Below are 13,647 nucleotides of genomic sequence, written 5' to 3' on the forward strand. Positions count from 1 at the left end.
GAAAAGGGGATGATGAGTCCTGAGTGGCATAGCAGAGGTACTGTATAGATTTGCATTCCTTTAAGATGCTTTCAATTTTTATAAAAGAGGGTAAAAGAATAGGTCCTACGAAAATCTGTATTGAAGTTTTGTGACTGCAACTACCACTGGCTCTGGTGGCACTGTTCGTATGCCTGGACAAAAGAAAAAAAAGGAAAGGAAGGAATTAAAAACCTTAAACCCTAAACGGTAGCAGGCTGAGTAAATCCAGCTGAAGTCTTTATCACGAATATATGAAGTGTAAGGTCATAAAAGTATCACTAAGCATTTCCACTTCGTACTACACCCGAGGCTTAAATAATTTTGAATGCTCCCAACATTTTTAAATCCATCAGATGCTTGGGCCTCCTGATTCCTGATGGGGAGCTCCCAGGGGCCGTGTGGCACGCTGCGCTGCCTGGCAGTTTGCTCACTGTCACCCTTCCACCTGAGGACGCTTTGGCCCTTTTTCCTTTCATTTGCATAGCAATACGAGCTCAAAAGCGTGATTGTAAAGCTGGTCTCGTTCCCTGCGCAATCCTTTAATCTGTGCAGAGAGAGCGTGTAACGCAGCTGTTGAAACGTGGTAGTGCTTCTGTTACTGTGCTGGTTCTGAGCCGCTATGAACTGGCAGCTCAAGGTGGCGCAGCAGACTTCAGAGAACAGGGGAGATGGCCTGGAAGCCATTTCACAGGCCTCTTGGTGCTTTGTGATAACTTCAAATGGCAGAGAGATAAGAGAAGGCACAGAAACAGGTAGGTTTATGAATCTGTAGAGATTGTGGAGTGGGATTCCAAAGCCTGACAGCTTCTGTTTCTGAATGCATTTAAATTTCAAAAAGAAAATCGGTCTGAACATGGTGCTGAGCATCTTCAGATCTCCAGCCTGATGTACCCTGTGTGGAGCTGTTGTACGGCACCTTCCTTAGCCCTAGGAGAGCAGTAGGTTGGTCAGCAGCACAGGGCATGGAGAAAATGTGGTTGGAGGGCTCTAGCGAGGACTGGAACGTGTGGGTTTTAGAGCTTTAGGTTGAAGTATGTAGGTCTTGGTGTATGCCAAGGTGGTTCCGAAAAGCAGAGTCTGAGAGCTCGGTCTGCCTGCGAAATCTGGCTGTTGGTAAATTTGCTACATGAATTTCATCCAGCCATGTGTTCTGTCTGCAGTCAGGGTGATTTCTGCAGCCTGGTATTTAAGGAATTGTGTGAAATGTACTAAAGTCAGGAATGTCAGCAGGCTGGGGTGGACGTGCCTAAGCGGAATACATCACCGGGCGCTGACACTATTTTCTTGAAATAAAATTCCTATTTGTTACTCAAGTAAATATTCTACTCAGCATCTGCCAGAAGCTTGTTGGGAGTGCAGGAAGTCCCCAGGCCTTGATCTTTACAATTTTTGTCTTGAAAGCTGATCTTGTGGCACCGATGCTGGCACCGGAGGGAGCATAGCATTCCTGTGGGTGCTGGGGGCCACCCCAGGAGGAGGAAGAAAGGCTGAGGAAGAGGAGCAGGAAGGGCAGTGGGGTGCAGCCGTGCCTGGCGGGTTCTGTGCTCGACGTGTATGCTCTGTGCGTGTCTCGTGCTGGCCGTGCTCCATCCTTCCCTGCTCCAGTGTGTGCTGCTGGCCACGCTAGTGTGGTTCTTCTGTGATGTGCCATGATTTCAGGAAACAAAACCGGACCTAGTACTGTATTTGCATATTTTTTTGGTCTGTAATTAGTTGTATGTTCTTTTTTTTTTTTTAATCTGGAGCTATTTCATTTTCTGAACTTAATCATTAATTTCAGTGTTAGCTGATTCTCTGAAAAAAATAGTGAGACGTATTCCCTTCCCTGGAAAAACAAACGAATCTTTTGTCTCTCAAACTCTGCTTTTGTCTATTTCTGATTCTGACAGTGTTTATGGTCGGTTGTGACTGTTGCATAAGACGGCACGTGATTTGTTCATGCCAGACCTCTTTGCAAGAGGCTTGAAAGGGTCCCTGTGTGGTCCCAGAAGGCTATTTTTCCTGCAGTTCAATAGAAGACAAGCAAGACTTTCACAGGCAAACACTGTAGGACGCTTGCAGAATCAGGAGGATTTCTGTCTAATATCCTAAAGACAGGAGTTGAAAATGACTCCTTTACAAATAGCTTTGCTCTCTCCTTTAGAGAGGCTGACCTGCTGCACGCAGAACTCATTGCAGAGATTATCCTCCCGCTTGATCTTACACCAGATTTCTCAGCCTTTTGTATTTAGTATGATCTTCTTTACATTCAAGGCTATTGTCCTATGTCAGGGAAGTAATGGGTTTCGATGGTATAGTTGGTCTTTTATTTTTGTGTTTCTTGGATGCACACAGTCCATTCCTGTTTGTTGCTTTTTCCTTTAATGTGGGGCAAGAAAGATGGGCGGGTAGGAATACCTGGGCCCCTTTGTTCCCTGTAACTTGAAATTTCTTTTCTTTGTGAAAATGGAAATCTACAAAACCCTTTTATTTCATAGTATTAAATAAATGCCACAAAGTGCCTCTGGGTACAGAATGGTAGCACCAAGGAAGTCTCGCTGCTCTCTTTCACTTAACGGACATTTTCCCTCCAGATTTTCTCAGCTGACCATTTTCTGTTTTCCTCTGGAAATGTCTGAGGCTTACAGATGGCTAACTTGTGCTGTGGGATGAAAACTTGTTCTACACGATGTGTGGAGTCATACCGGGATTTAGTGAGATGCAAACAGCCTCCTGTTCCAGCCCATCAGTGCTTTGTTCAGAAAGAAGCAGTAGTTGAGCAGTTGTCGTATTAAATGCAGTTGCCTGCATTAATCCGTTTTGGTCAAGGTAGTTAAGAGGTGGCTTGAAAATGATGGCTGGTCCCATTCCAAAGCCAGCAGCTATAAAACTACGCGCAGCTATTGTATCGGACCAAAAAGTCACCGCATCATTACCACTGCAGCTTTGTACATTTTTCACTGATCACAATGATAAAAAAGCATGAAACACAGTTGTGCGTTTTTTTTTTTTTCTTGTGACTTTGTTGCAAGGGATATTTAGGTAAATAGTTGGCAATGATGGGAGTTACTTAATGGGTGGAATTAAGTAGGAAAGGCTTAAATAGCATTCACTTTAAATCAAATTTCATCATCAGTAGCTGATCCGTTGTTCATTTTAGACCATTGCCAGCTTCTTGTAACAAATGCTTTTATTTCCTCTAATGGAGGTTCTCATGAGGTGTTGTACAAACATCTTCCTGTTCCTTCCCTATTCTTGTTCAGCTAGAATCAGTTTCAGAGTTAATTTTGAAGAACTGCCTTTTCTTTCTGAAGACCCTTATTTTTACCTCTTAAATCCTGGTTAAGGGCCTGTTTGTATGTAATGATCTTATTAACCGAACCAGCCTGGAAAACGCATCTTTGAGAGAGGTGCCAGCACTGTTAAATTGCTGTCCAGGGAGAGGTCGTTCTGTTGCACAAGGTCATCAGTCAGTCCTTGACACTGCACTCAGTAGCCACAAGTGACAAACCCTAAGAGTGTATTTTGAGCCAGTTTGGCCTCTGAGGCTATGAAATCACTCCTGTGAATTCATTAACATGCTAATTACATTTGTTTCTTTTTTTGTCTCCCCACATCTCCAGTGAACATTTGTCATGTGCCTTCACATTCTTTCTTCATGGGGAAAGCAATGTGTGCACCAGTGTGGAGATTGCTCAACACCAGCCAATCTACCTGATCAACGAGGAGCATATCCATATGGCCCAGTCCTCACCATCGCCATTCCAAGGTAAGGGAGGTAGTTTGGGAACGTCATGTGCTTATCCTCACTGCTGTGTGACTCCTGGTGATGTTATCTTCAGAGATGAATTAAAATAAGATTAAGGAATTCTTCAAATAGCTTAAATTTCTTTTCAGGAAATTGTGGACATGAGGCAAAATGTTGTTGGGACCTCAAAACTATAGCTAGCCATAAATTGTCTGCAAATTTTCCAGAGCTTTCTGTTCATTAATATGTTTTCTGAAAGTATGCATATATAGTAAATAAAAAGAAGTGTATATTTTTTGTTAAAGGACTTATTATTTTAAAACACGAGTGCATTGATTCAATTTTCTTGCATGGTGTCTAGGTCAGTGGGTTCAAACCCATGACTTTAATACTGCAGGGATACAAATATTGAGGGTTGAAGGTACATCAGAAAGAATGAAAAGTCTGATTATATATTTGCCAGTGTAAGAAATCAGGGTTTTACAGAACTAAGTTACAGCTTCTTAAAATCATGATGCAATTGCAGTGCAAATCTCTACCCCCCAAGTTTAGAATAATTCAGTCATTGAGTTATACTGTTATTACAGTCTGAAATTGTAATTTCAAAGTAATCAAAGCAAGAGATCTTTATAAAGTTAAACATTAAAGAAACACCCAGAGATTAGAAAATGAGTGCTTATAGAAATTTTGTTGAAAAATGTTTCATTACAAAATGTGAAGTTTTGGCAGAAGTGTAGACACTTAAATCATTTAAGATTTTATTTCAGTGAGCTAAGTTGATTAGTCTCTCAAATCAAATACGACTAAAAGCAAAACTGAGTCTGAATAGAAGTATCTGTCATAGAGCAACTAGTTTTCCCTTTTTGTCATGGCTGTAGTATTCTTCAGGTACTGTTTCTATCCTTTTTAATGCTGAGAAGGCCCTAGTACCATGTGTTCTGGTAAAAAAAAAAAAAAACAAAACCCTGTTGTTGAGTATCTGTCTCCCATTATTGCTGTATATGGCCATACCTTTGCCATGGTGAGTATCATTCCAGTACACTCGATAACTTTAGTGTTGATATCATTAGTCTAAACTGAAAAAAAAAAAAAAAAGTTTTTTAGCTCAGTAAGTTTGCTAATGCAGTGACATGAAGCTTTAAATCCATGCCCTTACCTGATTTTGCAGTGGCTTTTCCCCGAAGACAGCTCCTTAAATCAGCACACAAATGGAATAGTGAGTCAAGCTAGGCACAGAATGCCTGATATTATTGGAATACACATACTGTAGACACTACTGTTTCTTATTTTGCAGTTTTGGTGAGTCCTTATGGTTTGAATGGTACACTCACGGGCCAGTCATATAAGATGTCAGACCCAGCAACGCGTAAGCTGATGGAGGAATGGCAGTATTTTTACCCTATGGTGCTGAAGAAAAAAGAAGGGATGAAAGAGGAAGAAGAGCTGGGATATGACAACGATTTCCCTGTGGCAGTTGAAGTCATTGTTGGTAAGTTTCAGTATTCTGCCTGAAGGATTTTCTTCTTCCACATGCTTAAAAAAAATCTAATTAATCAGAAACAGCTATTATAATTTTCCTATCTTCTCTTGTAGCTCTCTTGACACTGGAACATCTGACTAGTTATCTTGCCTCAAGCTTCTTTACTCCCTGTATCCCACATGCTATTATTCACATTATCAAGCTACTTGTTTCATCCCTGTACTGGTTGTAGAGGGCTGAATGTTTATTAGTATGTGAATTTTGTTAGCTCTTTGTATTTCAGATAAGTTTTGTCTAATTGACATTGAAAACAAGTAGAAGAGACTAGGGCTGCTGAATATTATATGGTATGTTTAAGACTTTTGTTCTTCCATTTCTTTCTAGGTGGTGTAAGGATGGTGTATCCTTCAGCCTTTGTTCTCATCTCCCAGAGTGACATTCCTGTGTCACAGAATGCTGCCAATACTGGAGGCCATATAAATGTGGGACAGCAGGGACTTGGAAGCATGAAAGATCCTGCTAGTACCTGTGGGATGCCACTCACTCCACCCACTTCTCCAGAGCAGGCTGTTATGGGTAAGCAATACACCCAGCAGGCTGCAGTCATTCTTCCATTTTTGTGTAGCTCATGGTGGGAGGAGAGTGTTGATTCATTGTTGTACAAGGGTGTAGTGAACGTACAGGAATATGTAGCTCATTTTGTACAGAGCTAGAAATAGAGCATTTAACTAGTTATTTGTGTTGGTGGAATAAAAATTTGCAAATACTAGCTACCCACGACAGTTGGGTTTTAATTAGGGGCCAGTCAAAAGAAATGCGCAGGTCTCTGGAACTGGTGACAGAGAGCTGGGCTTCCCAAATGTGGTCAGATATGGACTTGCATCATCTGCAAGTGGCACACATAGTGCTGCATTATACTTGCGTTATACCTATTTTGTCTGGGTGGAGTATGCCCCTTGCAAGCGATTGGATCCATAGTAGTTGTAATCTTGGAAGCTATCCAAATATTTGGTAGGTAGGGTGCTAGATCCTTAGTATTTCACTTCTTAGAAATAAATAAATATATCCTCTTGCTCCTCAGAAATGAAAATAAATATATATACAGTCTGTTGTCAGCCAGGGTACAGATGAGATCTTCACATTAGTTGTTGTTAGGTAGTTATACTGCAACAAATTCAGGATTGCAGTTTCAAGTGAGTACTAAGGAACAGAGGAGTCATACATTTGTGTGCAAACAAGGACTTTGGAATAGAGGAGTAAAATGTATGCTTGTGTGCAGACATCTAAGATGAAGAAGTAAAAGAAAAAACGGGACTATCTGATACGGGAAAAAAATAAACTGGCTTTTGTTCAAAAAAATGTTTTCAAGGCATGTTTACAGCTATTTTTTTTCTGTATAGATTGTCTTCTGAACATGCTTTTTATGAACCTACCAATTAATAACAGAATCACAAAATAGTTGAGGTGGGAAATGACGTCTGGAGATATCTCATCCAGTCTGCCTGCAGAAGGCAGGGCCAGGCAGAGCAGGCTGCTCAGGACATCATCCACTTAGGTTTTGAGTATCTTCAATGTCAGACACTTCACAGCCTCTCTGGACAGCCTGTTTCAATAGCTGACTGCTTTCACAAGAAAAAGTTATTTCTCATGTTTAAATGCAATTTCCTGTATTTCAATTTGTGCCCACTGCCTCGTCTCCTTTCAACGGGTACCACTGGCTGTATCCTCTCTGCTCTCCGCAGCAGGTATTATTTATCCACATTCCTCCCCCAGCTTTCTTGCAATTGCCTTGTAACTTTTCTTAATAATGATTTCACAAGCACTGGCATGTTTTATGCTTTGCAAATGAAAATTTTTCAGAATAGAGTTCTCAGTTCTCAGATTGTCTCAGTTAGCAAAATCGTTAGAGACCACTCCCCACTGGACAGCCTTCTGCCAGAGGCCTCTCAGAAACATTTCAGCCTTCATTGCAGTGGAATCTTCAATACACATCTGTCAAGGAGCATCTGTTCATGCTGCCCAAAGTACATGAGCGGAATAATGCATTTAAACTTTATTATTGAAAGTATTTGAAGCAGTTGCAAAACACTAAATACACTTTTTTGAACTTGTTGATTAGTGTCTGCCATGACAGAGCAAGAGACATGAAGTTCCTACAAGTTTCTGGGAGAGTAAGCTCCCAGATGGGGCTGAGGAATCCTTTCAATACCCTCATGGAGGTGTAGGGAACTACTGGGCTGGCTTAGTACTTAATAGATGCCTCTGTCAGATGAAGAAGATCAATCTCGATGCAAAACCCAAGAAAATCATCATCATCTCCACTGCCATGGAAGTACTTGTCCATGAACAGTGCTTGTGAGTGAATACAATAAAAAAAAATACAGAGTATCTACTGCTAATAATTCTACTCAAGTAGAATCTGAGATATAAACTCACCTTGAATAGTATTTTTCAAGGCAATTGATAGTTTAAATAAGCAAAAAGCAAGTTACTTTATTAGTAACTGAAGCAAGACAATCTACTTCTAAATAATCTAGGGATTGTTAAAGTATCTGATGCAGATTAAAATGTGCAAAATTGCCATTGTATTTTTAAATTTTTCAGATCCCTAAGAAATTCATATATCACAAGCGAGTTCAATGCTTAAAAGCTATTAACATCTAAAAAATGTTCAGACCATTCGATCTGGCACCTGCAATTTCTGTCAGTTCTCTGCTGTTGTTTAGGAGGGCGATATGAAACTGGTGCCTCCCCAGTGAATAACGAAAGGATTCCATTATATTGTATCATTTATGATTTTAAAAGACCTTAACAAATTGGAGAAATGGATTGGAAAAATATGGCATGCTGTTTGGAATTGGTAAATGGGATACATAAACTGGGTTAATCTGAGGCACATGAATAATCCTTCAGTTCTGCCCTGGACTGGTAAAAATGTGGTTGTAGTTCCGTGTCCAGTTTTGAGCATCATTATTAAACAAAGATGTGGACACACTGGATGGAGTCCAGAAAAGCGCAGTACGAATGGTTATAGATTTTGCAAACAGGGCCCACAGGGAAAGATGGAAAGAATTGAGGTTGTTTAGTCTAGAGAAGAGAAATTTGAAGGAGAGACAGTGAAACAGTCTTCAGAGACATAAAAGGGAAAAAGACTAATCTTTTCTCTGCAACCAGTAAGTAATGAATCTAAACTAGAGCAAAGCAAATCTAGGTTAAATATGGGGAAAAACTTTCTCTGAGTAAGGATAATTAAGTGTTAGAATAAATTGGCTGTTGGGAAACTACCATTAGCAGAGAGGTGCAGGGGTTGTTTCTTTTTTTTTTTTCTTTTTCCTTTTTTCAATTCAATATTTGATCAGGGATGAAATGGGATAGACTTCAGTATCTCTGCAGTATGCTCTACCAAGCGTACTTTATATGATTGGGTCTAAAGTATGGAACAAAACAATTTGCCACTGAAACTAGGGAATGGGATTTTTTCACGTGTAGGAACAGGGTGCAGCAGTGGGATTACCCAGTGACCACTGGTGAGTGGCTGTTTGCCTCCTGTTTTATTTACACCATTATATGACAGTTATTTGGATGTCCATTTGTGTTCCCGTATCTTGGTCAGTGATTTTCAGGGCTAGAAATTAGTGTCAGAGTATGAGAATGAAACGTTTGTGTCTGCTGTGAAGTGCCATTTCGTCCTATGGCACATCTAGCTGCACTGTGTGTATAAACATACTACAGAATTTTGGAAAGCAATAGTTAATGCATTCAAATGTAATTTCAAAGCTCTGGTAGCCCATTAGTTATCCTCCCTTACCTCTTATCTCCCCCTGTCCATTGCACTATTTTTTCCTAACCACCACTTCTACCTCTCCTGCTGTTAACTTACACAATGTGTATGTGTGTGCGCTGTTTGTTACCAATATGTCATGGTCATAAACAAAGTAAAACATTTGAAAGCCAGTGAAACAAATTGTCAGAGCTTCTGGCCTCAGCATGTCTGGGAACGTGTTTCAGACTGCCTCCTTTTTATTAGAATTCTTTGCCAAAAGAGAAGCAGGAAAGTTCCGACTGGAGGAAATAACTGTAAGCGTGAAGAATGAGAGAAGATAGAGAGTTAGGCAGCTTGTGTGCAATTTTAAAAGGTGTATTTTAAAAAGTGACCTAGTGGAAATCAGCAGAACTGCCTTGTTAGATGCAGTGATGTATGGCAGTGAATACTTTCAGCGTTTCATTCTTAAGGCTTTTAATTTGAGTCAGGCAGAAGGACAAAGTGTTCTGTACACTGATTTGACCTTGTTAAAATGCGGCATATCCTTACTTAGTTTTCCAACCAGAGCACAGAATACAGCGTTACTCAGCTGCCAGGCCAAATGAGCCTAAAGCTCCCTCTGCTGTTCCAGTTTGGGTTTTTAAGGATGACTGTAGTAGACTTCCATTAATATGAACAAAAACATTTCATAGTAGAGAAAGAAACATCTGCTTATTTATCAATAACTGATAAAGTTTCTGCATCACAGACAGAAAGAAATGAAGTGTGGAATGTAAATTGGAAATTTCAGGTTATTAACTGTTGGAGTTATATTTTCACTTGTTATCTCTTCAATAATCATGCAGTATTATTGAGAATCTCACATATTACGTTGCTAGTGTATACTAATCAGTTGTTGAACAATTTCTGTAATGTACACATTCAAATTGTAAGGTTTTACTGAAGCAAGTTTTGATTCTGATATACCAATTCAAGCATAACTTAAAGAAATAGTGTCACAGTATTCCATTCATTTCTTCATTGAGGTTTTATCTTGAGTATAAACAACTGGTTCTTGCTTTCAAATAGTATACATAAATTATGCTCTAACATTAATTCTTAATTTATATTCCAGGAGAAAGTGGATGTTCTCAGAGCAGTATCAGCCATTCAGCTGTACAGGAGGGGACAGTCAGTGTACACAGTCCAAAGAAATCAAGCAAGATTACTCCAAAATTTCACAATCATATGGTTCACCGTGTCTGGAAGGAATGCATCCTCAACAGGTCACAGTCCAAGTAAGGCAGCACTCCTGATATTTTTTATTATTAATAACACATAATATGTAGTTGAAACGTTAATAATTGTGCCTTAGATAATGCTATTCTGACAGAGTTTTTTTGACACTAATCAAAGCTAATGATGCAGAACAGCATTATCAAAGAAAATTTGTTACTGCATTCAGCTGAAAACTCCTAACACTATTAACATTGTGTTTGCACTTGCATATGTTAATTGCGATAGGCTTTGAGGTTAAAAATCTATAGTAGGTGCCTTCAGCTAGACTATTTTCAGTTTTAACGATTGCAGTGTCTTGCTCCAGTTTTAGTTCCTAGACTACAAGTAATGAAGAACAAAGAATATACGTTTGATATTTAGAACCCTATGGGCAATATTTGTGAAGCATTACATTACATATGCTGGACTAAAATTCCAATCAATAAGGATATGGTAAAGTATTTCTGTTAGTATTGTATGCCTTGAATTTTAAAGTCTATTCATGGCATGATGTGCCCTAAAAATCCTTATTTTTTCAGTATTTCTGTACAATTTACTCATTGGATACGTCAGAAGAATTTTCAGATGCAGTTTAAATTGCTTGGCCCTTGTTTCTTGTGTTCAAACTCCAGACAAAACTATCTGTTTTAGAGCTGGTAACATCCTCCCATACAAATCAAACTGTGAGTTTCTAGGTGTACCAGAGGGAATTACTGTTAAATATGCAATTCTATTTCAAAGGTGAAGTAGAATAAAGTAATTTATTTGAGGCTAACGTGAATTTATGCATGTGTATTCTTTAAGTTCTGTTTTACACAAGGTGATGATTACTAAAATTGTTTATTCTTCAGGAGGAGTCAAATTACAACTGCAAATTTGGAAGAGGAAGTTCCTAACAATACTGTTTCTTGGGATTTTGTGGATCCAGTCCAAAGAGTCAGTTGTTCTTGTTCCAGGTGAGCTTCGAAGACAGTAAGCATTTCTCATATTGAAAGAGCATGTTCGATTCAAACAGCGGCGTGCTTTTCAAAGTGAGTTATGTTTTAGCTCCGAAATGAGGAAACTAATATCAAAACTGTGCACATCAATCACATTCAGGTGATTAATAAGCATCTCTTGTCATTGTCCACTTGCCGCACTTTCCACTTTAAGTGGAAAAATGATCCCAGACTAAAGAGTGGGGACTAGAATCACTCACACATTTCTCATTTGTAATGAGCTCATCCTTCAGGCTTTTCAAATAGAAACGCTGATCCTGCCATGCTGATTAAATCCTTTGGTATCTGGTTGTTTGATTTGTTTGTTTTTTTGGTTTTGTTTGTTTTTCTACTACAAGAAGGATCTACACTGGAATTACAGTCAATACAGTGGCTAGTGATGTGGCTGAAATGATTCTCTTCTTTTTGGCTGTTTTAGGCATAGCTGTTTTGTTGTTGTTATTGTTACTGTTTTTCTTTTAATAGCAGGGCAAGCTTGAGAATAGTGCTGTAGTTAGTGATATTGAAATTAATGTATTGTCTCACCAAATCTTTAAATGTGTTACCTGCCACAGCAGTCTCTGTAGAGCTTTAAGTATAGATTTGGCTGTCAGAGAAATTGAGGAATATAGCATTCTCTGGATCTCTGAAGAGTTGTTGTTTAGAAATTTCCATTGTACAAAATGAAATGAAGCATGATTGTGTCCTTGTACTTTTTGTGTTTGACTTCTCATGAAGCAGGTTCTTCTTTGTGTATTTAGAAGAAGAGATAAAGGGATGCAGTGGAACTGTGTGTCATGCAGAGGGCAGAGCGTTCAGTCTGGACGGACTGTGATGTATTCTAAATGAAAGCGTTGCTCTTCTGCAGCCTTGCTCTTTACTCTTGATTATTATTGGCTGTATATATGCTTAAGAATGTGGAATAGATAAATGTTTTGTTGAGATACCGAGTGTTTTCGGTAGAAAACTGAAGTCCAGACTTCCCTGGAAAGCTTGGGGAACCAGTAATGGAAGCCTGAATCTATAGATAGGTTCAGCTGCATTTCACACAGTTTCTTAACACCTCCGCTGATGACTACATCATGCTGAAGGTAGTAAATACAGCAACAGGGAAATTTAAACATTATGTTTGAAGTGAAGGAGGAACCTGATTTCAAACAGCAGTAAAAGTGTGCCATGCAGTTCTCTGTACGGCTGCAGAAGCTGGACAGCTATGGTCATATGAATATAATCGTTTAGTCATATGTGCCCATGTACTGTATAAATGCAAGCATAAATATGAAGATGTGATCTTAAATATGGAGTCATAAAGTGTTGTCAGATAGCAGCAAATGCAATCTTCTGTTGACCAGCTTTGTGTATAGAATAACAAGAGTATCTAAAAAAAATTTCTGGGGTCATTGAGTTCTGGGGTTACATTCATGTGGCAAATGATAGAGAAATCAGCTCAAGGAAATGCTGTAAGCACGTGCTTAAGGCAAATCTTCAGTTACTAGGGCATTAGGTCTGCATTATGGGTGATTGCATCTAAGGACCACCTATGGCACAGAGAACTTGTAACATTTCCTGATAACACAAAGAAAACAAACACAAATAAAGTCAGGACAATACCACACAACATAGATAACAATCTGAGGAAACAGGAAGAAGACGTAGTACAAGTAGATGTGCTTTGTACCATTTGACAGCCACTGTGTACTATAAAACCTGGATGTTTTCATAACTAAGTCATAAAAGCAGAATGGGTTTTCTTCAGTCTATTAATCTAACTTATTTGAAAAAATGTAGTTTATCTCATCTTTGTGAATAAGAAGCATATTACATGTTTTGAAGTTTTTTTTTCTTTAATAGATATTGTAGTTTATAAACAAAAATAGGGATGGAGTGATTTATGTTTCCTTCATATATGTGTGTGTGTATATATATATTTATTATTTTTTTTTTTAACTAGTTATACTTATTTAACCTGACCTGGAGGAAACTGACATGAAAGTACTCTGCTCTGTATTGCCTCTGTGGACTAAAACAATTCAGATCTGTATCTTTAGTAACAGATGCTCAGCAGAGTATAAGAGCAGTGGTATAGTTCCACAGCAGTTATTTTATTGAAAGGCTATCTTTCTTTAGGGTAATGAAAACAGTAGCCTGATTTTTATTTTATTTTTCTCATTACCTGCTGATCTGAGCAGTACTGAGCTTTTGTAAACCTTAAATCCTCTTTGCTTCAAATCCTACTTTCTGGAGACTGTCATTCTCATTCTTTTATAGGTCAGAGATGCTGCAGCCAAGTTGAGTTGAACAGCCTGGTACAGATCACATGACTTTTCCAGAACCTGTTAAATTATCAGGAATAGATTCAGATTCTTGATTCTATCCTTTTTTTTATCCCGTTAGATTACATAACTTTATAAACCATCAACTG

At 38.9% G+C, this 13,647-nt stretch overlaps 1 protein-coding gene across 5 annotated transcripts in view; it reads left to right on the forward strand.

The window, feature by feature from the left end:
* The window catches only part of MED13L (mediator complex subunit 13L), a 211,577-nt gene that overhangs the window by 154,319 nt on the left and 43,611 nt on the right, over nt 1-13,647 (forward strand). For all 5 annotated transcript variants that reach the window (XM_038187189.2, XM_027470033.3, XM_027470038.3 and 2 more), the window contains 5 exons: nt 3,624-3,769; nt 5,043-5,237; nt 5,613-5,804; nt 10,106-10,268; nt 11,100-11,204. In XM_038187189.2, coding sequence (XP_038043117.1) covers nt 3,624-3,769; nt 5,043-5,237; nt 5,613-5,804; nt 10,106-10,268; nt 11,100-11,204 — 801 coding nt within the window. The remainder of the gene's footprint in view (nt 1-3,623; nt 3,770-5,042; nt 5,238-5,612; nt 5,805-10,105; nt 10,269-11,099; nt 11,205-13,647) is intronic.

The sequence above is a fragment of the Anas platyrhynchos genome, chromosome 16, assembly GCF_047663525.1.
Source record: "Anas platyrhynchos isolate ZD024472 breed Pekin duck chromosome 16, IASCAAS_PekinDuck_T2T, whole genome shotgun sequence".
Taxonomy (NCBI): Eukaryota; Metazoa; Chordata; class Aves; order Anseriformes; family Anatidae; genus Anas; species Anas platyrhynchos.